The 15,496-nt window shown below is 56.4% G+C and overlaps 1 protein-coding gene across 1 annotated transcript in view; it reads left to right on the top strand.

Moving 5' to 3' along the window:
• ADAMTS7 (ADAM metallopeptidase with thrombospondin type 1 motif 7) overlaps nt 1–15,496 on the top strand; it is a 53,053-nt gene that overhangs the window by 27,358 nt on the left and 10,199 nt on the right. Inside the window, exons 9-16 of the mRNA XM_030931698.1 lie at nt 7,548–7,692; nt 8,290–8,382; nt 8,819–8,964; nt 10,344–10,513; nt 10,842–10,975; nt 11,889–12,009; nt 13,255–13,499; nt 13,781–13,922. Coding sequence (XP_030787558.1) covers nt 7,548–7,692; nt 8,290–8,382; nt 8,819–8,964; nt 10,344–10,513; nt 10,842–10,975; nt 11,889–12,009; nt 13,255–13,499; nt 13,781–13,922 — 1,196 coding nt within the window. The remainder of the gene's footprint in view (nt 1–7,547; nt 7,693–8,289; nt 8,383–8,818; nt 8,965–10,343; nt 10,514–10,841; nt 10,976–11,888; nt 12,010–13,254; nt 13,500–13,780; nt 13,923–15,496) is intronic.

Here is a 15,496-nt window from a genome sequence, read left to right as displayed (position 1 = left end):
TCCAGTTTTCCCAAAGGTAATCCCTACCATATAATCCAGCAGTTCCCTTCTTTCTTGGACCCTCCTCCCAACTTCCCTCTGTCCTCCAATTTAGACTGGATACTTTCTAGGCCTGCCCCAAAATATTAATGGAGGGTCATCATGTTTCTTAGATCCCATGCTACTTTTTTTATGGGGAGGTACCTTTTTTAAAAATTTGTTTTGGTGGAGCACATCCTCAAGCAGCTTTCTGAGAAAGAGTGCATGGAGGTAAACGGTTTGCCTGTCTCAAAGTGTCTTTATTCTTCCCTCACATCTGATTGGTATTTTGATTTGATATCAACTTCTGGGTTGGAAATGACTCTTCTTCAGAATGTCGAAGGCATTTTTCTGTTGTCTTCTAGTTTCCAACATTGCTCTGAAGAGGTCCCATCCCATTCTGATTTGAATGTGACCTTTTAAAAAATCTGGAAGCTTTTAGGACTCTCTCTCTTTCTCTCTCTCTTTTTGGTGATTTTAAATTTTACAATATATGCCTTGGTCTGTTTTAATTTGAGGGAGCACTCATTGGAGTGTTTTTATCTAGAAACTTGTGACCTTCAGTTCTTGAACTGTTGTTGTATTATTCATTTGATAACTTTCTTACATTTTCTCTTTCTGGAACCCTTCATATGCAGCTATTCTCTTGCTTTCCTATTTTTAAACATTTTACACTTTTTCATCTCTTTCTATTTTCTTTTCCTTTCTATCATCCCTCCTCTCTCTCTCTCTCTCTCTCTCTCTCTCTCTCTCTCTCTCTCTCTCTCTCTTTCTCTCGGTCTTGCTTTGTTGCCCAGGCAATCATGGCTCAATCATGGCTCACTGCAGCCTCGAGCTCCCAGGCACAAATGATCCTCCTGCCTCAGCATTCCAAGTAGCTGGGACAACAGTTGTGTGCCACCACACCCAGCTAATTTTTTAATTTTTACTTTTTTCTAGAGATGGGGTTTTGCCATGTTGCTCAGCCTGGGCTTGAACTCCTGGACTCCTCCCTCAGCCTCCTAAAGTTCTGGGATTACAGACATGAGCCAGCGTGCCCGGCCATCTCTTTCTGTATTCTAGGAGGCATCTGATTTATCTTTACTTTACAATCTTTCTACTAAATTTTTCATTTTTTTCATTGTACTTTTAATTTCTTAAACTTTCTCATTCACTAAATACACATTGTGTGTCTCATATCTGAAATACTTGGGACCAGAAGTGTTTTAGATTTTGGATTTTTTTTTTTTTAATTTTGGAGTATTTGCATTATATTTAGCAGTTCAGAATCCCCAGTTTGAAAGTCCAAAATCTGAAGTGCTCCAAAGAGCATTTCCTCTGAGCATCATGTTAGTGCTCAAAAGTTTTGGATTTTGGAGCATTTGGATTTTGGGATTGGACATGCTCAACCTGTGCACCTTTTGATCCTATTCTTATTTCATGGGTACAGTAGGTTCTCTTATCTCTGTGAGGTTATTACTTACATGGATTTGACTTTTTTCTTCTGTTCCCTGAAATGTTTTTCTTTCCTTTGGGTTATTTTTTAAAAAAATATTTGTTTCATGTTAACAGTTTTCTTGGCCAGGCACAGTGGCTCACGCCTGTAATTCCAGCACTTTGGGAGGCTGAGGCAGGCAGATCTCTTGAGGTCAGGAGTTTGAGACCAGCCTGGCCAACATGGTGAAACCCTGTCTCTACTAAAACAAATATAAAAAATTAGCCGGGCACGGTGACTGGTGCCTGTAATCGCAGCTACTCAGGAGGCTGAGGCAGGAGAATCGCTTGAACCCGGGAGACGGAGGCTGCAGTGAACTGAGATTGCACCACTGTACTCCAACCTTGGCAACAGAGAGAGACTCTCTCAAAAAAAAAGGTTTCTTAAAATGCATTGTCTGTATTTCCTATATAGCAAGGAGATGCAGATACTAATTGTTCAGTTTGTGGACTTGGGCAGGACTTTTCCAAGTCACTGCAGAAGGACTGGTTTGGATAGGGCTGTTTTGGGGAGATACTCTAATGTCAGTATCTGAGGTCATTTTTCTGAGTGATTCAGTTGCCCAAGCGGAATCTTCTAGACTTTTCCTGGGAGAGTGTATGTCTGGCTGCAGCATTCCGGCATCCAAGTGAGGAAGGGGCTTGGCGTGTTTCTTACCCTTCAATGTGTAGACTTTTGCTTGTTCTCTTTTCTCTGTAGGTCCTTCTGCCTTGGGCCTTCATCTATGCCCAGTGTTGCTGGGCCAGAGCCTCTTGGTTCACCCTTGCCAGGGAGTGATCCCCGGCCCTCTGCTGGGTGGCAGGTGACAGTCACTTGGCTACTCAGGGTTGGGGAGGGGATCTAGGGTCTGATCAGTTCTTACAGACTTTCAGCCCTACTGTCTTCAGCCCTCCTGGCCCTAAGGCCCTGAGGGGTCCCTGGCAACTCAATTCCTGAGCCTTTCTGGGCTTCTGCTTCTGAGTGGTTCCTCCCTGCAGGCATTTGACTCTCAGCTTTCATCACTCTACCAAGTCAGCTACTGGCCGGCCATCTGCTTCCCAGCTTCCAGAATCTTGTTGACATCGCTCATTACCCATCAGCACCTCTTATGGATTTATGCTGTGGTCATTTCCTCTACTGTCATCAGAGTGGAGTTTTGGAAGGGAGCATCGATAAATCTGTCTACTCAATGTGCCATGTTTTTCTAGAAGTCCACTCACTGTGGGGTTTAAGCAGGGATGTGACCAGGTCCATTAGGGATGTTAGAGCAAGGAGGCTGGCCTCCAGTGGTAGAGGGATTACTGGTGTGGGGAGTGGGATTAGAAGCAGAGAAGAGTTTTGTTTGGTGGTTAAGGACCTAGACTGGCTGGGCACGGTGGCTCACACCTGTAATCCCAGCACTTTGGGAGACGGAGGTGGGCAGATCCCTTGAGGTCAGGAGTTTGAGACCAGCCTGGCCAACATGGTGAAACCTTGTCTCTACTAAAAATACAAAAATCCGCTGGGCGTGGTGGTGCACGCCTATAATCCCAGCTACTCAGGAGGCTGAGGCAGGAGAATTGCTTGAACCTGGGAGGTGGAGATTGCAGTGAGCTGAGATCACGCCACTGCAGTTCAGCTTGGGTGACAGAGTAAGACTCTGTCTTGTGGGGGGAAAATAAAAGAACCTAGACTGTGGCCCAGGCTTCTACCTGTGTTGGCAGACAAGTTATATTATCCCTTAAGCCTCAAAAAATGGACATCATGATGGGACTGCCTTGTGCATGTGATATGAGGAATAAGTGAGAAAACACGTGCAGTGCTGAGCACCGTGCCTGCCACGCAGTAAGCATTTCACACACGCTCACTACTATTCCTTCCACTGTTACCAAGTGATAGATGGGATGGACTTGAACCAGGCAAGTGGCCTGAAGGTGGAGAGGAGGGTGTGTCTCCGTCCCCAGAGAGAGGCAGAGAATGAGAGAATGGCTTCAGAAAATCAGAATAGTAGCTGCCACCACAGCACCCCCAGGGCTTGTTCCCAGCTGCCCCCACCCAGGGTGCCGCCCAACACCCTGGCTCTAGGACAGACAGACAGACAGACAAGTCTCTGTCCTCATTTGGCTGCTGGCATGCTTGAGGGACTTGGCTCGGGGCCTGGGGTGAGTGGGGGAGGACAGAGTGAGAGTCAGAGCCAGCCGTGGTCTCCCAGAGCCTTGGCACTGGGGTGAGCCAGACAGAAGCAGAGCAATCCATGCCTCGCCAGTGGAGGGGTGTTTGGGAGGAAGAAGAACCCCATCTTCCCAAGGTCCTTCCACACTTTCACCTTTGCATCCTGGGAGTCAGGCAGCAGGGCCCTCCCAAGGCCCAGGAGGTGGACGGAAGAGGGTGTGCGGAGGTGGGGAGGGTGGCAGCAGCCTGTCTCCCAGCCTGCAGCCTTTGGTCTCCTTGCTGGGGGTGGGACAGGAGAGAGAGGATGGGCCCCACCCAAGCTGGTTGGGGGACAGAATGAGTGAGATTCACCGAAGTGCCAAATGGTCAGGCAGTGTTTCCAGGACTTGGGGGCATCTCAGAGGCACTCACAGACAACCCCCTCATCCTGGCTGGTCCTGAAGCCCCTTGGCTTCCTGTGCGTAGATGCTTATCCAGCCAGGTAGACCCACAGGGCTGAATCCAGACTCGTTCTTGCTGTGTCCACAGACTCCATGTCCATCAGGCCCTGTGTGTGGGGACCGTGGTAAAGGAGAGACCTCCAGGTGCCTGTCCTGCAGGTCCTCACACCAGGGGGAGATGGAGAGATGACAGTTGGGGATGATTGGCACTGAGGCACGCAGTCCTCGTGGGCTGTAGGACTGGGGAGAGGGGCACCAAGCCCTCCTGGGGTCAGGAACAGTGACTCGGAGAAGGAGCCTGCCCTCTAAAGGCTGACTTCCACCCCGAGGAAGAAGGGTGCCAAGTGGAGGGCAGGCTGGGCAGAGGCTGGGGCCACACGAGTGTAGGGTGGGGCAGAAGAACCCTGAGGAGGTGGCGGGGAGGGGGTGCTGGAGGGTAGCATCTGGAGCTTGTCCAAGAGGGTTGACCTGAAGAACTCTAAGATCCTTTCCGCGCTGACAGGTGCTTTAAGGGACCCTGGGCAGAGGTCACAGCATTTCATTGATGTCAACTTGGACTTGGGTGGGAGAAGGGGAGGCCCTGGTCCCTGCTTTCCTTGAAGCCAGCATTTCTACAGGGAGAGAGACAGGCTGGGTCACATGTGGGGTCTTTCGCTTCACCCCATGGACCCCCCATTCAGTGACTCCATGACCAGATCCCAGGGGTGGCCAGGGGAGTGGGCCCACAGGTCTCTCCTGTCAGTGGTGGGCAGCTCTTTGCAGTCTCAAGGTGAGAGTGAGGTTTCTGACCAGAGTCACCTACTGTCTGCTCTGACCTCTTGTGGGACTGCCCAGCCCCGCTATAATTAGCTTAAGGAGGGGCGTGGAGGGGAAGGGCTGACGGGTTTGGGGATCTGGGTGTGTCGGCAGCGCAGAGGAGCTGGCGGTGAGCCTGCCAGAGGAAGGAAGGGCTGGCTGCCGGCCGCCTGTGTGATTTTTCCCAAGAAGACACTGCTATTTATACCCCTGTAGCTTGGGATCAGCTTCTTGCAGATGAGGACGTGAAGGCCCAAGGCCACACAGCAACTACAGCCAGGCAAAGAGTAGAACTTGGGTTTCTGACTCCCAAGACAGCACCTGGGCCTGATTCTGGCAGTGGATTCTGTGAGGGTCGCCTCATGCTCCCGACTTCTCCCACACACCCAGGGTGGGCTGAGAGGTTGTTGTGGCTTCAGCTGCCCAGCAGCAGGCCCACAGGAGCCACACGAGCAACGAGTCAGCACTGGGCCAGCCAGGAAACAGAAGGGCTGGGCTGTAGCCCAGGGACTGTTGGTGCCGGGATGAGACGCATTGGACCCCTCAGCCACGGGGTCAAAGGACTCCCTGGCTGGGATGGGTGAGCCCCCAGTCTACCTCCTGGAGCCATGGAATGCTAGCGGGAAGGAGGGAGCCCAGCCCAGCTGAGCCCACCACCCCCTGCTGACACTCTGCCCCGGGTGCAGGCCCAGGGAGACTCAGGGAGCCCCAAGCTGCAGGAGCACTTGGGACATTCCTTTCTCCCCACTAGGCCTTGGCTGCCATGGTTTTGAACTTGTATTTGGGGTGAAGTATTTGAGGCCAGGCTTGTGGCTGAATGGGAGGAGCCCTGCACTGGGGGCAGCTTAGTGAGTAGACACAGCCTGGTGCAGGCAGCCTGGGCCTGGCTTCAGATCCTGGCCATCACGTCCCTTTTGTGTGACCCAGGGCAAGTGACGTATGGGCCCTGAGTGTATGAGGAGAGATGATGGTAGAGTCTGCCCGGCATGTTGTGAGGAGCAAATGAGAGGGTATGCCCCCAGTACTCGGGACCAGCCTGGCACGTGGTCATCTTGGGCACTAGAACTGCATCCAGCAGCTGCTCATCTGCCAATGCCCGTGTTCCAGGGTCTGTTTCCAGCCAGCATGGGCAGTCTGGGTGATTCCAGGAGGATTCCAGGGTTCTCAGTAGAAGTCTGGTCACCTTGGCTTTCTTCTCTGCAGCTCCGGGCAGAGCCAGGGGCCTGTCATTGGCCAGGGGACTTAGGAGACCACACAGACCACCCACCCCACCCTGGGTCTCCCAGCTGCCAGGCCCCCTCCTCTGAAATCTGGGTTTTGGGATTCCATGGTCTGATCTACCCTCCCAGCCTCTTTCCACACCTGCCTTCAGCGGTCTTGGCTCTGTTTCCAGACCCTTTCATGTTCTCCCAGCCTCTCCATATCTCGGAGTATCTCTTTCTCTCCCTGTTGGACTCCAGGATCCATCACCTTTGCCCTTCTTCCCTGTGCAACCCCCCGCCTGTCCCAGTCAGGACTGTATGCTCATCGTGGCCCTCTGGCCTGGCACCACCTACCCTGAGGCCACCCAGACTGGAGAACTGGAGGGTTTGTGCCTCCCCATCTCTCCTGCCTGGCTAGAGGCCCCAGGTCCCACGGGTCCTGCCTCCCTCCATTGCTTCTGCCCAAGCCGTGGTTGCCTGGGTCATCCCCAGTCCTGCATGTCTGCGTGGCTCAATTCTCCCCAGCCACTGCTGCTGCCAGAAGGCCCCGAACCTTCCTCCAGGACAGCAGTGAGCCATAGGTGGGGTGGTCAGCGGGTTAGGGCACTCCTGCTGCTAAGCCGTAGTGGTGCCTGCCTAAGGTCCAGCAGGGGCAGCAGGCTGGTCACCTATCCCAGAAGCAGTAGTATACCCAAGGGCTGTACAGAGTGAGGCAGAGGCAGAGGCAGAAGTGAGTGCCAGCTGGGCCTGGGCCACCCTCCCCAGGCTCCCCACCTCTGTGCTCCCTGCCTTGTGGTGTTGTGTCTGGGCAGCCTTGTCTTCACCAGACTGCAGCAGCAGGAGTGTGTGGTGGACACACATGGCACCTGCTCGTGTCTGCCAGTTTCCCTGCCACCACTGCCAGGGAATGCTGGCTGGAGGAAGACAGGAGTGGAGGCCGGAGGCCAGCCCTGTCAGGGGGTGGGGGGAACCGGACAGGCACGGCTGCCCTGGGCTCTCTCCCGGGAGTGGCTGCTTTCCAGACCTTGCCCTTCCACAGATGACCTGAGGTCTCTGCCTGGGCGGGGCCATCGGAGGCTCTGTTTTGTCAACTGTGATGTGATGTTCTCTGGATCCTTGTTGGGCCTGGCTCCAGGGTCTGGGCTCAGGGACGGAGGCTGCAGGGTCAGAGAGCAGCGCCACATGAGGGCTTGGCGGTCCAGGAGGCCTTCTGAGGGAAGGGCCCTGGCAGCGTGTGCAGAGGGCTGGGATTGGGGTTGGGGTTGTTTAGCCAGCTGGAGTGCCCAGGAGGTGAGATGAGAGAGGCCGGGAGGGCCTGTGCTGCTGGCTGTGGTTGGAGGATCAGCTGAATCGAGCGGGGAAGCTGGAGTTTCCTACAGCTGTAGGGCTCTGTGCCCCTCCCACCTCTCCTCCTCTCCCGGCCCCACCGAGGCTTCTCCGATGGGTCTCACAGGCTACACCCCCTCCATCCTCCCGTCCCATCTCTAGCCGTGGGTGGGGCCTGTGCCTGGACGACCCTCCTGCCAAGGACATCATCGACTTCCCCTCGGTGCCACCTGGCGTCCTCTATGATGTGAGCCACCAGTGCCGCCTCCAGTACGGAGCCTACTCTGCCTTCTGCGAGGACATGGATGTGAGTGGGGCTGGTGTGGGTGTGGGTGTGGGGACCTGGCAGGAGGGCTCAGGGGACAGCTCTCACCAGCCCGTGGATGCCAGCCTGGGAGTAACCTCACCTGGCCTGGGCTGCGCTCCCGAGTGATACTGTGAGACATCAAGTGGCCTGTGGGAGAGGCCAGGGATGGGCGGCCACAGACCCAGCTCTGATTTCTGGGTCAACCATGGACCCACTGTGACACTTTGGGCAAGTCCCTTAGCCTCTCTGGAGCTGGCTCATAAGAGGGAAAAGGGACCCCAGTGGGGAGGGTCTATTTATCCTGGAGAAGATTGCCTGAAGTGATCTTCTAACGGGAGTGTTTCCAGAGGAGGGGCTGGGCCGGGAGAGGTGGGGACAGCTGGGGATGGCTCTGAGCAGCGCGGCCCCGGGCACCCCACACCACCACATGGTCTGAGGAGGAAAGTGGGAGCAGACACACAAGAAGGGACCTCTGGGGGTCTGTGGGCTCCTGCCATGTGAAGGGGTGCCTAGGGGACCCTTGGGGACAGGGAGGGGGCAGGGTGGGTGGTGGCGCTGGGAGGGTTGAGGGTATGGCCCATGCCCTCCTCCTCGCAGAACGTCTGCCACACACTCTGGTGCTCTGTGGGGACCACCTGTCACTCCAAGCTGGATGCAGCTGTGGACGGCACCCGGTGTGGGGAGAATAAGGTAGGGGATGTCCCCAGTCCCGGCGGTGGGTGTTGGAGAGGACAGACCTGCTGTGACCGGGCCCTGGGGTCAGCCCCGGCTCACAGTCTTGCTTGTGCTCCTAGCAGAGCCCCACACTCTCTACAGCCCAAGGCCCCATCTGCAAAGCGGAGGCATTGGGGCCAGGGCTTTGATTTGATTCCATGATTCCCCAGGGTGTCTTCAGCTGAGTCAGCACGTGGGCTGTTTTACTCCCTGCTCAGCTCCTCCCTGCGGCCTGGGTCACAGATGATTGTGATGATTGTGATGATTGTGATGATTGTGAGGGGGTCTCTCTCACCTTCCATCCTTACCCTCTGTGCCTTTCGCAGCCTTCCCACCCACCTTGTTCTCACTAGGGTGAGGATGACTGATAGGCTGGGGGGTGGGGTGGCTCTACCTCCATCTGTCACAGTAGTGGTGTCTCAATGGAGAGTGCGTACCCGTGGGCTTCCGGCCCGAGGCCGTGGATGGTGGCTGGTCTGGCTGGAGTGCCTGGTCCATCTGCTCGCGGAGCTGTGGCGTGGGCGTACAGAGCGCCGAGCGGCAGTGCACGCAGCCTACGTGAGTGTGGGGCCCAGGGTTCCCTGGGCAATGGGACAGAGGGACCCAAGCAGTCAGCCGATTGCAGGAGCTTGGCTCTGTCTCAGCCCCTGGCTCTTAGAAGTGTCCTCATAATGGTCAGTCCGAGTGTCCAGGCCACCTTGAGTCACTTTCAAGGAGTGTTCTGGGAGCTGACAGGGTCCCTACTACTGACCCCTTTCCAGAGAGGGGGACACTGAGGCCCAGAGACTGGAGAGACTCATCAGAGGCCACATGGCAAAGCAGTTGCTGGCTGGAAGGAGGCAGGAGAGAAGCAGTGGCGAAGAGCATGGGCCCTGGACCTTAGATGGCTCTGGGTTCGAATCCTCTGTTCACCCCTTCTCTGGGCCTCCGTTTCCTCATCTATATAATAGCAGTGCCCATCCAGTAAAGTTGTAGTTGGGGGCAAATGCAGTTTATGCAGGCCAGGCCCTCAGTTTTGCAGCTCGTCTGTAGTGGGCACTCAGTGGGAGGGGCTTGGTGGCCTCAGAGGCACAACAAAGGTCTGAGATGAGACAGGGCAGCTTGGAGGAGGTGACAGCATTCAAGGGGTGGCCTGAGGTGAGGTGACTTCACCTCTCTGGGCCTCTGTTTCCCTGTCTAAACGGTGGGGTGTGAAGATCTGGTGAGATGCAGAGGCCAGTGGCACTGAAGATTGAAGCACTACCTGGCTGATCTTCACTTCAGGAGGCCACCCGGGGCAGGCATGGGGTTCACAGCCAGCCCCACCCAGGACCCTGTGCTTACCCAAGACTGGCCTGTGGCTCTCCTGCCTCCTGGCCTCCAGGTCTGAGCTGGGTGGGGGCCAGCGACCCTGGCTTAGATGCAGAGGGTTTCAGGAGCTGTGCTCGGTCAGACCTCTCAGCTGGCTGGGGCCCTGGGCGCTTCCTTTAGACCCAGGCTGGGGGTACTGCCACCAGGAGGGAGGCTGAGGACTCAAGGGCTTGTTAGGATGCTGGTGTCATGGGCTGGAGACTCGGAGCAGTCCCTCCAGCCAGTGCCAGTCATGCCTGCAGCTTGTCCCAGCTTCTCAACAGCCCTCTGCAGAGGCAGCCCCAACCTCACTTTATACTGGAGGAAACTGAGGCCCAGAGGGTGGCTGAAGACTTGCCCCCGATCACACAGCAGGTTGGGGGCAGAGTTCAGGCTTCCTGCTGCCACCTCCCCGCAGGTCCTTACAAACAGGGAGGGTGTGTCTGGGCCAGAGGGTGGGCAGCCCAAGGGAGGAGAGCAGCGTGCACAAAGCTGGGCGGCAGGGATCTCGGGGTGTGGGTGCAGGAGGAAGCTGCTCGCTCTGGGCTGTGGCCATGCAGTAGTATTCACCAGTCCCTCACTGGGGCGCACCCCGGTCCTCCCCACAGGCCCAAATACAAAGGCAAATACTGTGTGGGTGAGCGGAAGCGCTTCCGCCTCTGCAACCTACAGGCCTGCCCCGCTGGCCGCCCCTCCTTCCGCCACGTCCAGTGCAGCCACTTTGACGCTATGCTCTACAAGGGCCAGCTGCACACATGGGTGCCCGTGGTCAATGATGGTGAGTGCTGCCTCCCATGGAGACACTGAGGCTCAGAGGGCTGGGGGTGTGTGTGTCCAAGGTTACCTTGTGATGCAAGCAGGAGGCCCAGTCTCCATCACAAGCCTGGGCTGCTCCCAATGTCCCCTGGGGCTGCTGCTCACCCCAGCTCTCCAGTCCGCAGCCTTGCAGATAGCTACCAGCCCAGCCGGAGCCTCCAGCATGTTGGTGTTGCTTGGGAGCCTCTAGCCTGCTATGGATGTGTGTCACAGAGGGGTCTTCCTCTTCCTGGTGGCCTCCACACTCCTGCCCCAGCTGTTGCTGATGGCTCTTCTACTTGGGCCCCCAGTGAACCCCTGCGAGCTGCACTGCCGGCCCTCGAATGAGTACTTTGCTGAGAAGCTGCGGGATGCTGTGGTCGATGGCACCCCCTGCTACCAGGTCCGGGCCAGCAGGGACCTCTGCATCAACGGCATCTGCAAGGTGTGCCTGGTTAGAAGAGGCTCTCCCAGCACTGGCTGCCCCCAGCCCCACTGGCGGGCCTCAGGTTCTCTCCTGGGTCCCTCCTGGTCCTCCTCAGGCCACCCTCCCCATGCTCTATCTTTGGGCTTCCCAGCCCCTACCCTCTATGACCTCTAAGGCAAAGCCCCTACTATGCCTCCTGGTACTGGGGACCCCTCCCAGTCAGGCCTCGCCCCCTGCATCTCCTTGGATGCCTGCACCAGCACTGCCCCAACCAGGAAACCAAAGCCCAGACAGTGACTTGACCTCTTGCTGGCTGGCTGACCCCAGGCAGTGGTTTGCTCCCTGACAGAAGGGGTTAAATGAAGTGGCCCAGGTGACATGAAGGGCTCTGAGCCCAGAAGAATAGTGCTCAGTATTTGGTAACAATTTCTATTCTTATTTTTAATAACAACGATGGCCTCTCCTCTTTGCCTATGTCCCCAGCCACCTACTTGTCCCTGCTTCTTGCCCTCTAAGCCTCTGGGGTATCAAGGCCTGGGCTCTGAGGAGGACCAGCAGGGAGGTGCCAACCCCCAGTGCCTTTGACGTTGAAATTCCCTGCACGCGCTGGTCAGGAGCCTATGGCGCGTCAGATCCCCTGCCTGCCCACGGCCTTTGCAGAACTCTTTCCTTCTTTTGTCTCATGTGATGCTCACGACATGCCTTTAAGCAAGGGGTGGGTCTCCCCATCTCACATCTGAGAAAACTGAGGCTCAGGGAGGTAGAGAAGTTCACCTGGGTCAGAGGCACAGCTGGGGTGGGGCAGGACCAAAGAGAGGCCTCCTGACCCCCACTCCCAGCTTTCTCCTCCTGAGCCTGGCTGGCCCCCGGGGCTGGGGCCACAGAGGGCTGGCCGCCAGCACCAGGAGCCTCCCCTCCTTGTGTGTTGCAGAACGTGGGCTGTGACTTTGAGATTGACTCCAGTGCTATGGAGGATCGCTGTGGTGTGTGCCACGGCAACGGCTCCACCTGCCACACCGTGACTGGGACCTTCGAAGAGGCCGAGGGCCTGGGTATGGGGTGGGACCGCTGTGGGGGAGGGATGTGCTCTTCACCTGGTGGCCCCTGGCCCATCTCCCCTGGGCCCCTGTCCTTGGCCTCCGTGGTCCCCACCCAGCCTGGAGATGGCTAAGCAGGGAAGCCTTGCTGGGGTGGAATTCTTGCAGGAGTCAGGGGACCCCTGGTCCACGTGCAGACACCTGTCCCCATGGGGAGTCCTCCTGTCCCAGAGACCCAGGCAGGGCCAACCCGGCTTGCGTGTGGCCCCTGGGCCTTTCAAAGAATGGTAGTCTCCTCCTGAAGCTTCTGAGACCCCCAGCTCTGTGCCCTCACCTCCAGTCTGTTTTGCACGCATTGCTCAAATACTGACTGTGTGCTAGGTGATGGGGACATACAGGCGAAGCGCTCAGTCCTGCAGGGGGCAGAAGCTTCTGGTGTGACCAGTGCAGTGGAGGGAGGCCCAGAGGGCTATGGGAGCACCGAGGAAGAAGGTCCTGGCCTGGGGAAGTCAGGGAAGGTTTCCTTTAGGAGGTGAAAGTTGAGCTGAATCATAAAAATCAGAAGAGATGGAAGGGGCCTTCCAAAATGGAGGAAGAGCTTGCGCCAGAGCCTGGAGGCAAGAAGAGAAGGCAGGACCAGCTATGGGGCCTTGAATGTCAGGCTGAGAAGCTTAGATTTCATCCCAGAGATGCAGTGCAGTGTGGTGGATAAAGCACTGGCCCTGGAGGCTGCTCATATCCCAGCAGGACGCTCATGCACGTTACTATCCCTGTCTGCCTCATTCTGCTCATCTGTAAAATGCGGATAACAATAGTACCTAGGCTATAGGGCCATTACCCATGAACTTACACAAGTGCTGAGAGTAGTGCCTGGCATGTGACGGGTGTGACGGAAGTGAACGAATAAAAGCAGGCTGTGTGGGGATGAGGAGGGTGTCCCAGGAGAAAGGCCTGGGCACTTTGGTTTTTTTAGAAAGAGAATTAGTGTAGGGGATGGATCTAGCCTTATGATGACCAGTTTAGGTCCTCAAGAGAGGGGTGACGGGGCATGGCCACGGGGTCAGGATCTGTGGCACCTCTGTGAGGTTTTGGTGACCATGACACATCTGAGCAATTTGGGGAGCTCAGACTTTAAAGCTAATGGTGAAATCTTTGGCATCAGCAGGAGGAGGCAAGTGGGGAGAGACGTGAGGGAAGCGGGTGGGGGATAAGCAACCTTCTCACCCCGGGCACAACCTACGCACAACCCTTGGCTGACAGGGTATGTGGACGTGGGGCTGATCCCAGCCGGCGCACGCGAGATCCGCATCCAGGAGGTGGCCGAGGCTGCCAACTTCCTGGCACTGCGGAGCGAGGACCCAGAGAAATACTTCCTCAATGGTGGCTGGACCATCCAGTGGAACGGGGACTACCAAGTGGCAGGGACCACCTTCACATACGCACGCAGGGGCAACTGGGAGAACCTCACGTCCCCGGGTCCCACCAACGAGCCTGTCTGGATCCAGGTGCCTGCCTCCTGAGGCCCAGGGTGGGGGAGCGGAGGCGCAGTCCCCAGGCCCAGCACCCCCGATGGCAGGTCTCGTCCTGGAGGAGTGAGCCCTGGGTCAGTCACAGAGCCTGGCTCTGAGCCAGGCCCTCCTGCTGTGGCCTCTACCTTGGTTTCCCTATCTTTAAAATGGCCCAGTGGTGTAGCTGCAGTTCACAGAGGTGGCTGGGGTCAGCTCCTTTAGGACTGGGTGGATGGAGAAGACACCTCGTGCTCACAGGCTCCTGCCTGCCCACCCAGCTGCTGTTCCAGGAGAGCAACCCCGGGGTGCGCTATGAGTACACCATCCACAGGGAGGCAGGCGACCATGGCGAGGTCCCACCACCCGAGTTCTCCTGGCACTATGGGCCCTGGACCAAGTGCACAGTCACCTGCGGCAGAGGTGAGAAGTGGGGCAGGCACAGCCTCGCCAGCAGAGGCTTTGTCTCTAGACAGGGACGCTGGCTTCAGCTTCCAGCTCACTGCTGGGCCACCATGGGTTTGGAAGTTGGCTTCTCTGAGCCTCAGTTCCCCATCTGTGAGATGAGGCTGGCAACTGCCCCATGTCCCAGGCCCACTGGGAGGGTAAATGGATGAGGCAGGTGGGTGCTGGCTTGCGGCACGTGCTCAGTGTGCTCCAGCTCTTGGCATTCTCCCTCCAGCGGACACAGCTCCCTCCCGATTGTGTCCTTGCTCAGCTCCGGCAGGTCTTGTGCCTGCATTTCTGCTGCGTCCTGGAGACCAGTCCAGTGGCCCCTCACCACGCTGACTTATTTCCCTGAACTATTTATAAAAAGTAGGGCAATTTCATTAACTCCGACTCTTCCTCCCCATATTTCCCTCAGTCTCCCCACATGCTCCTCAGTCCCCCCCTCTGTCTCTTTGTCTCCTCCCCACTGCTCCTCAGTCTCCCCTCTGCCCCTCCGTCTCCTCCCATACTTCTCAGTCTTCCCTCACACCCCTCAGTCTCCCTCCTGCCCTCCAGTCCCACCCATGCCCCTCGGTCTTCCTCTCCGCCCGCTTGGTCTCCCCCACCGTTCCTCGGTCTCCCCACACCTCAGTCTCCCCTTTTGTCTCTTAGTCCTCCCTTTTCCCCTCGGTCTTCCCATCGTTGACACTCAGTGTCCTCAGGGTCTCATAATCGGGAATCTGAGATACAGACATTTGTGCATTCCTTAAAATGCTATTATGATGACAAAATGAAAATGGAGAACTGGGCAGATACCTTCCAAAGCTAGGAAACCCATGTTATCTAATACAGCTGTCTTTATTTATTTTATTTTATTTGAGATGGAGTCTCACCCTGTTGCCCAGACTGGAGCTCAATGGCATGATCTTGGCTCATGGCAGCCTCTACCTCCCAGGTTCCAGTGATTCTCCTGCCTCAGCCTCCTGAGTAGCTGGGATTTACAGGAACGCGCCACCATGCCTGGCTAATTTATATTGTTAGTAGAGATGGGGTTTCACCATGTTGGCCAGACTGATCTTGAACTCCTGACCTCAGGTGATTTGCCTGACTTGGCCTCCCATAGTGTTGGGAGGCGTGAGCCACTGTGCCTGGCCTAACACAGGTGTCTTTAATTGGACAAACGTGGAAACCAACACATACATTTGGAGCACTAGACATTTGGGGAATTGTCTTTCAGCAAATTGGCTGCTTCGCAGGTGGACCACTTGGGAGTGTCTGCAGAGGCAAGTGCCCAGTGGTGGCTGGAACAGACAGGGGTTCTTTGTCTCAGGCAGGAAGTCCCAGATGCACAGTCCAAGCTGGCGGGACCTGGAACTGACTGGCCCTCCGCCACTGTCCTTGCCACAGCAGCCTCCCCTACACTCTTGCTTGTCACAGATGGTGTCCTCCCTTCCAGGGCTCTTACCGTGTACCGGGCAGGAAGAAGGAGAGGGGAAAGGGTTGACTCCCAGCAAGGGACTTGTGCCTTTTTCTCCCCAGCCAGAACTGTGTCCCAGACCCCGTAGTTG

This window comes from Rhinopithecus roxellana, chromosome 5, assembly GCF_007565055.1.
Source record: "Rhinopithecus roxellana isolate Shanxi Qingling chromosome 5, ASM756505v1, whole genome shotgun sequence".
In the NCBI taxonomy this organism is placed as follows: Eukaryota; Metazoa; Chordata; class Mammalia; order Primates; family Cercopithecidae; genus Rhinopithecus; species Rhinopithecus roxellana.
The sequence above is the reverse complement of the archived record's forward strand: the minus strand, read 5'-3'. Positions and strand labels throughout refer to the sequence as shown.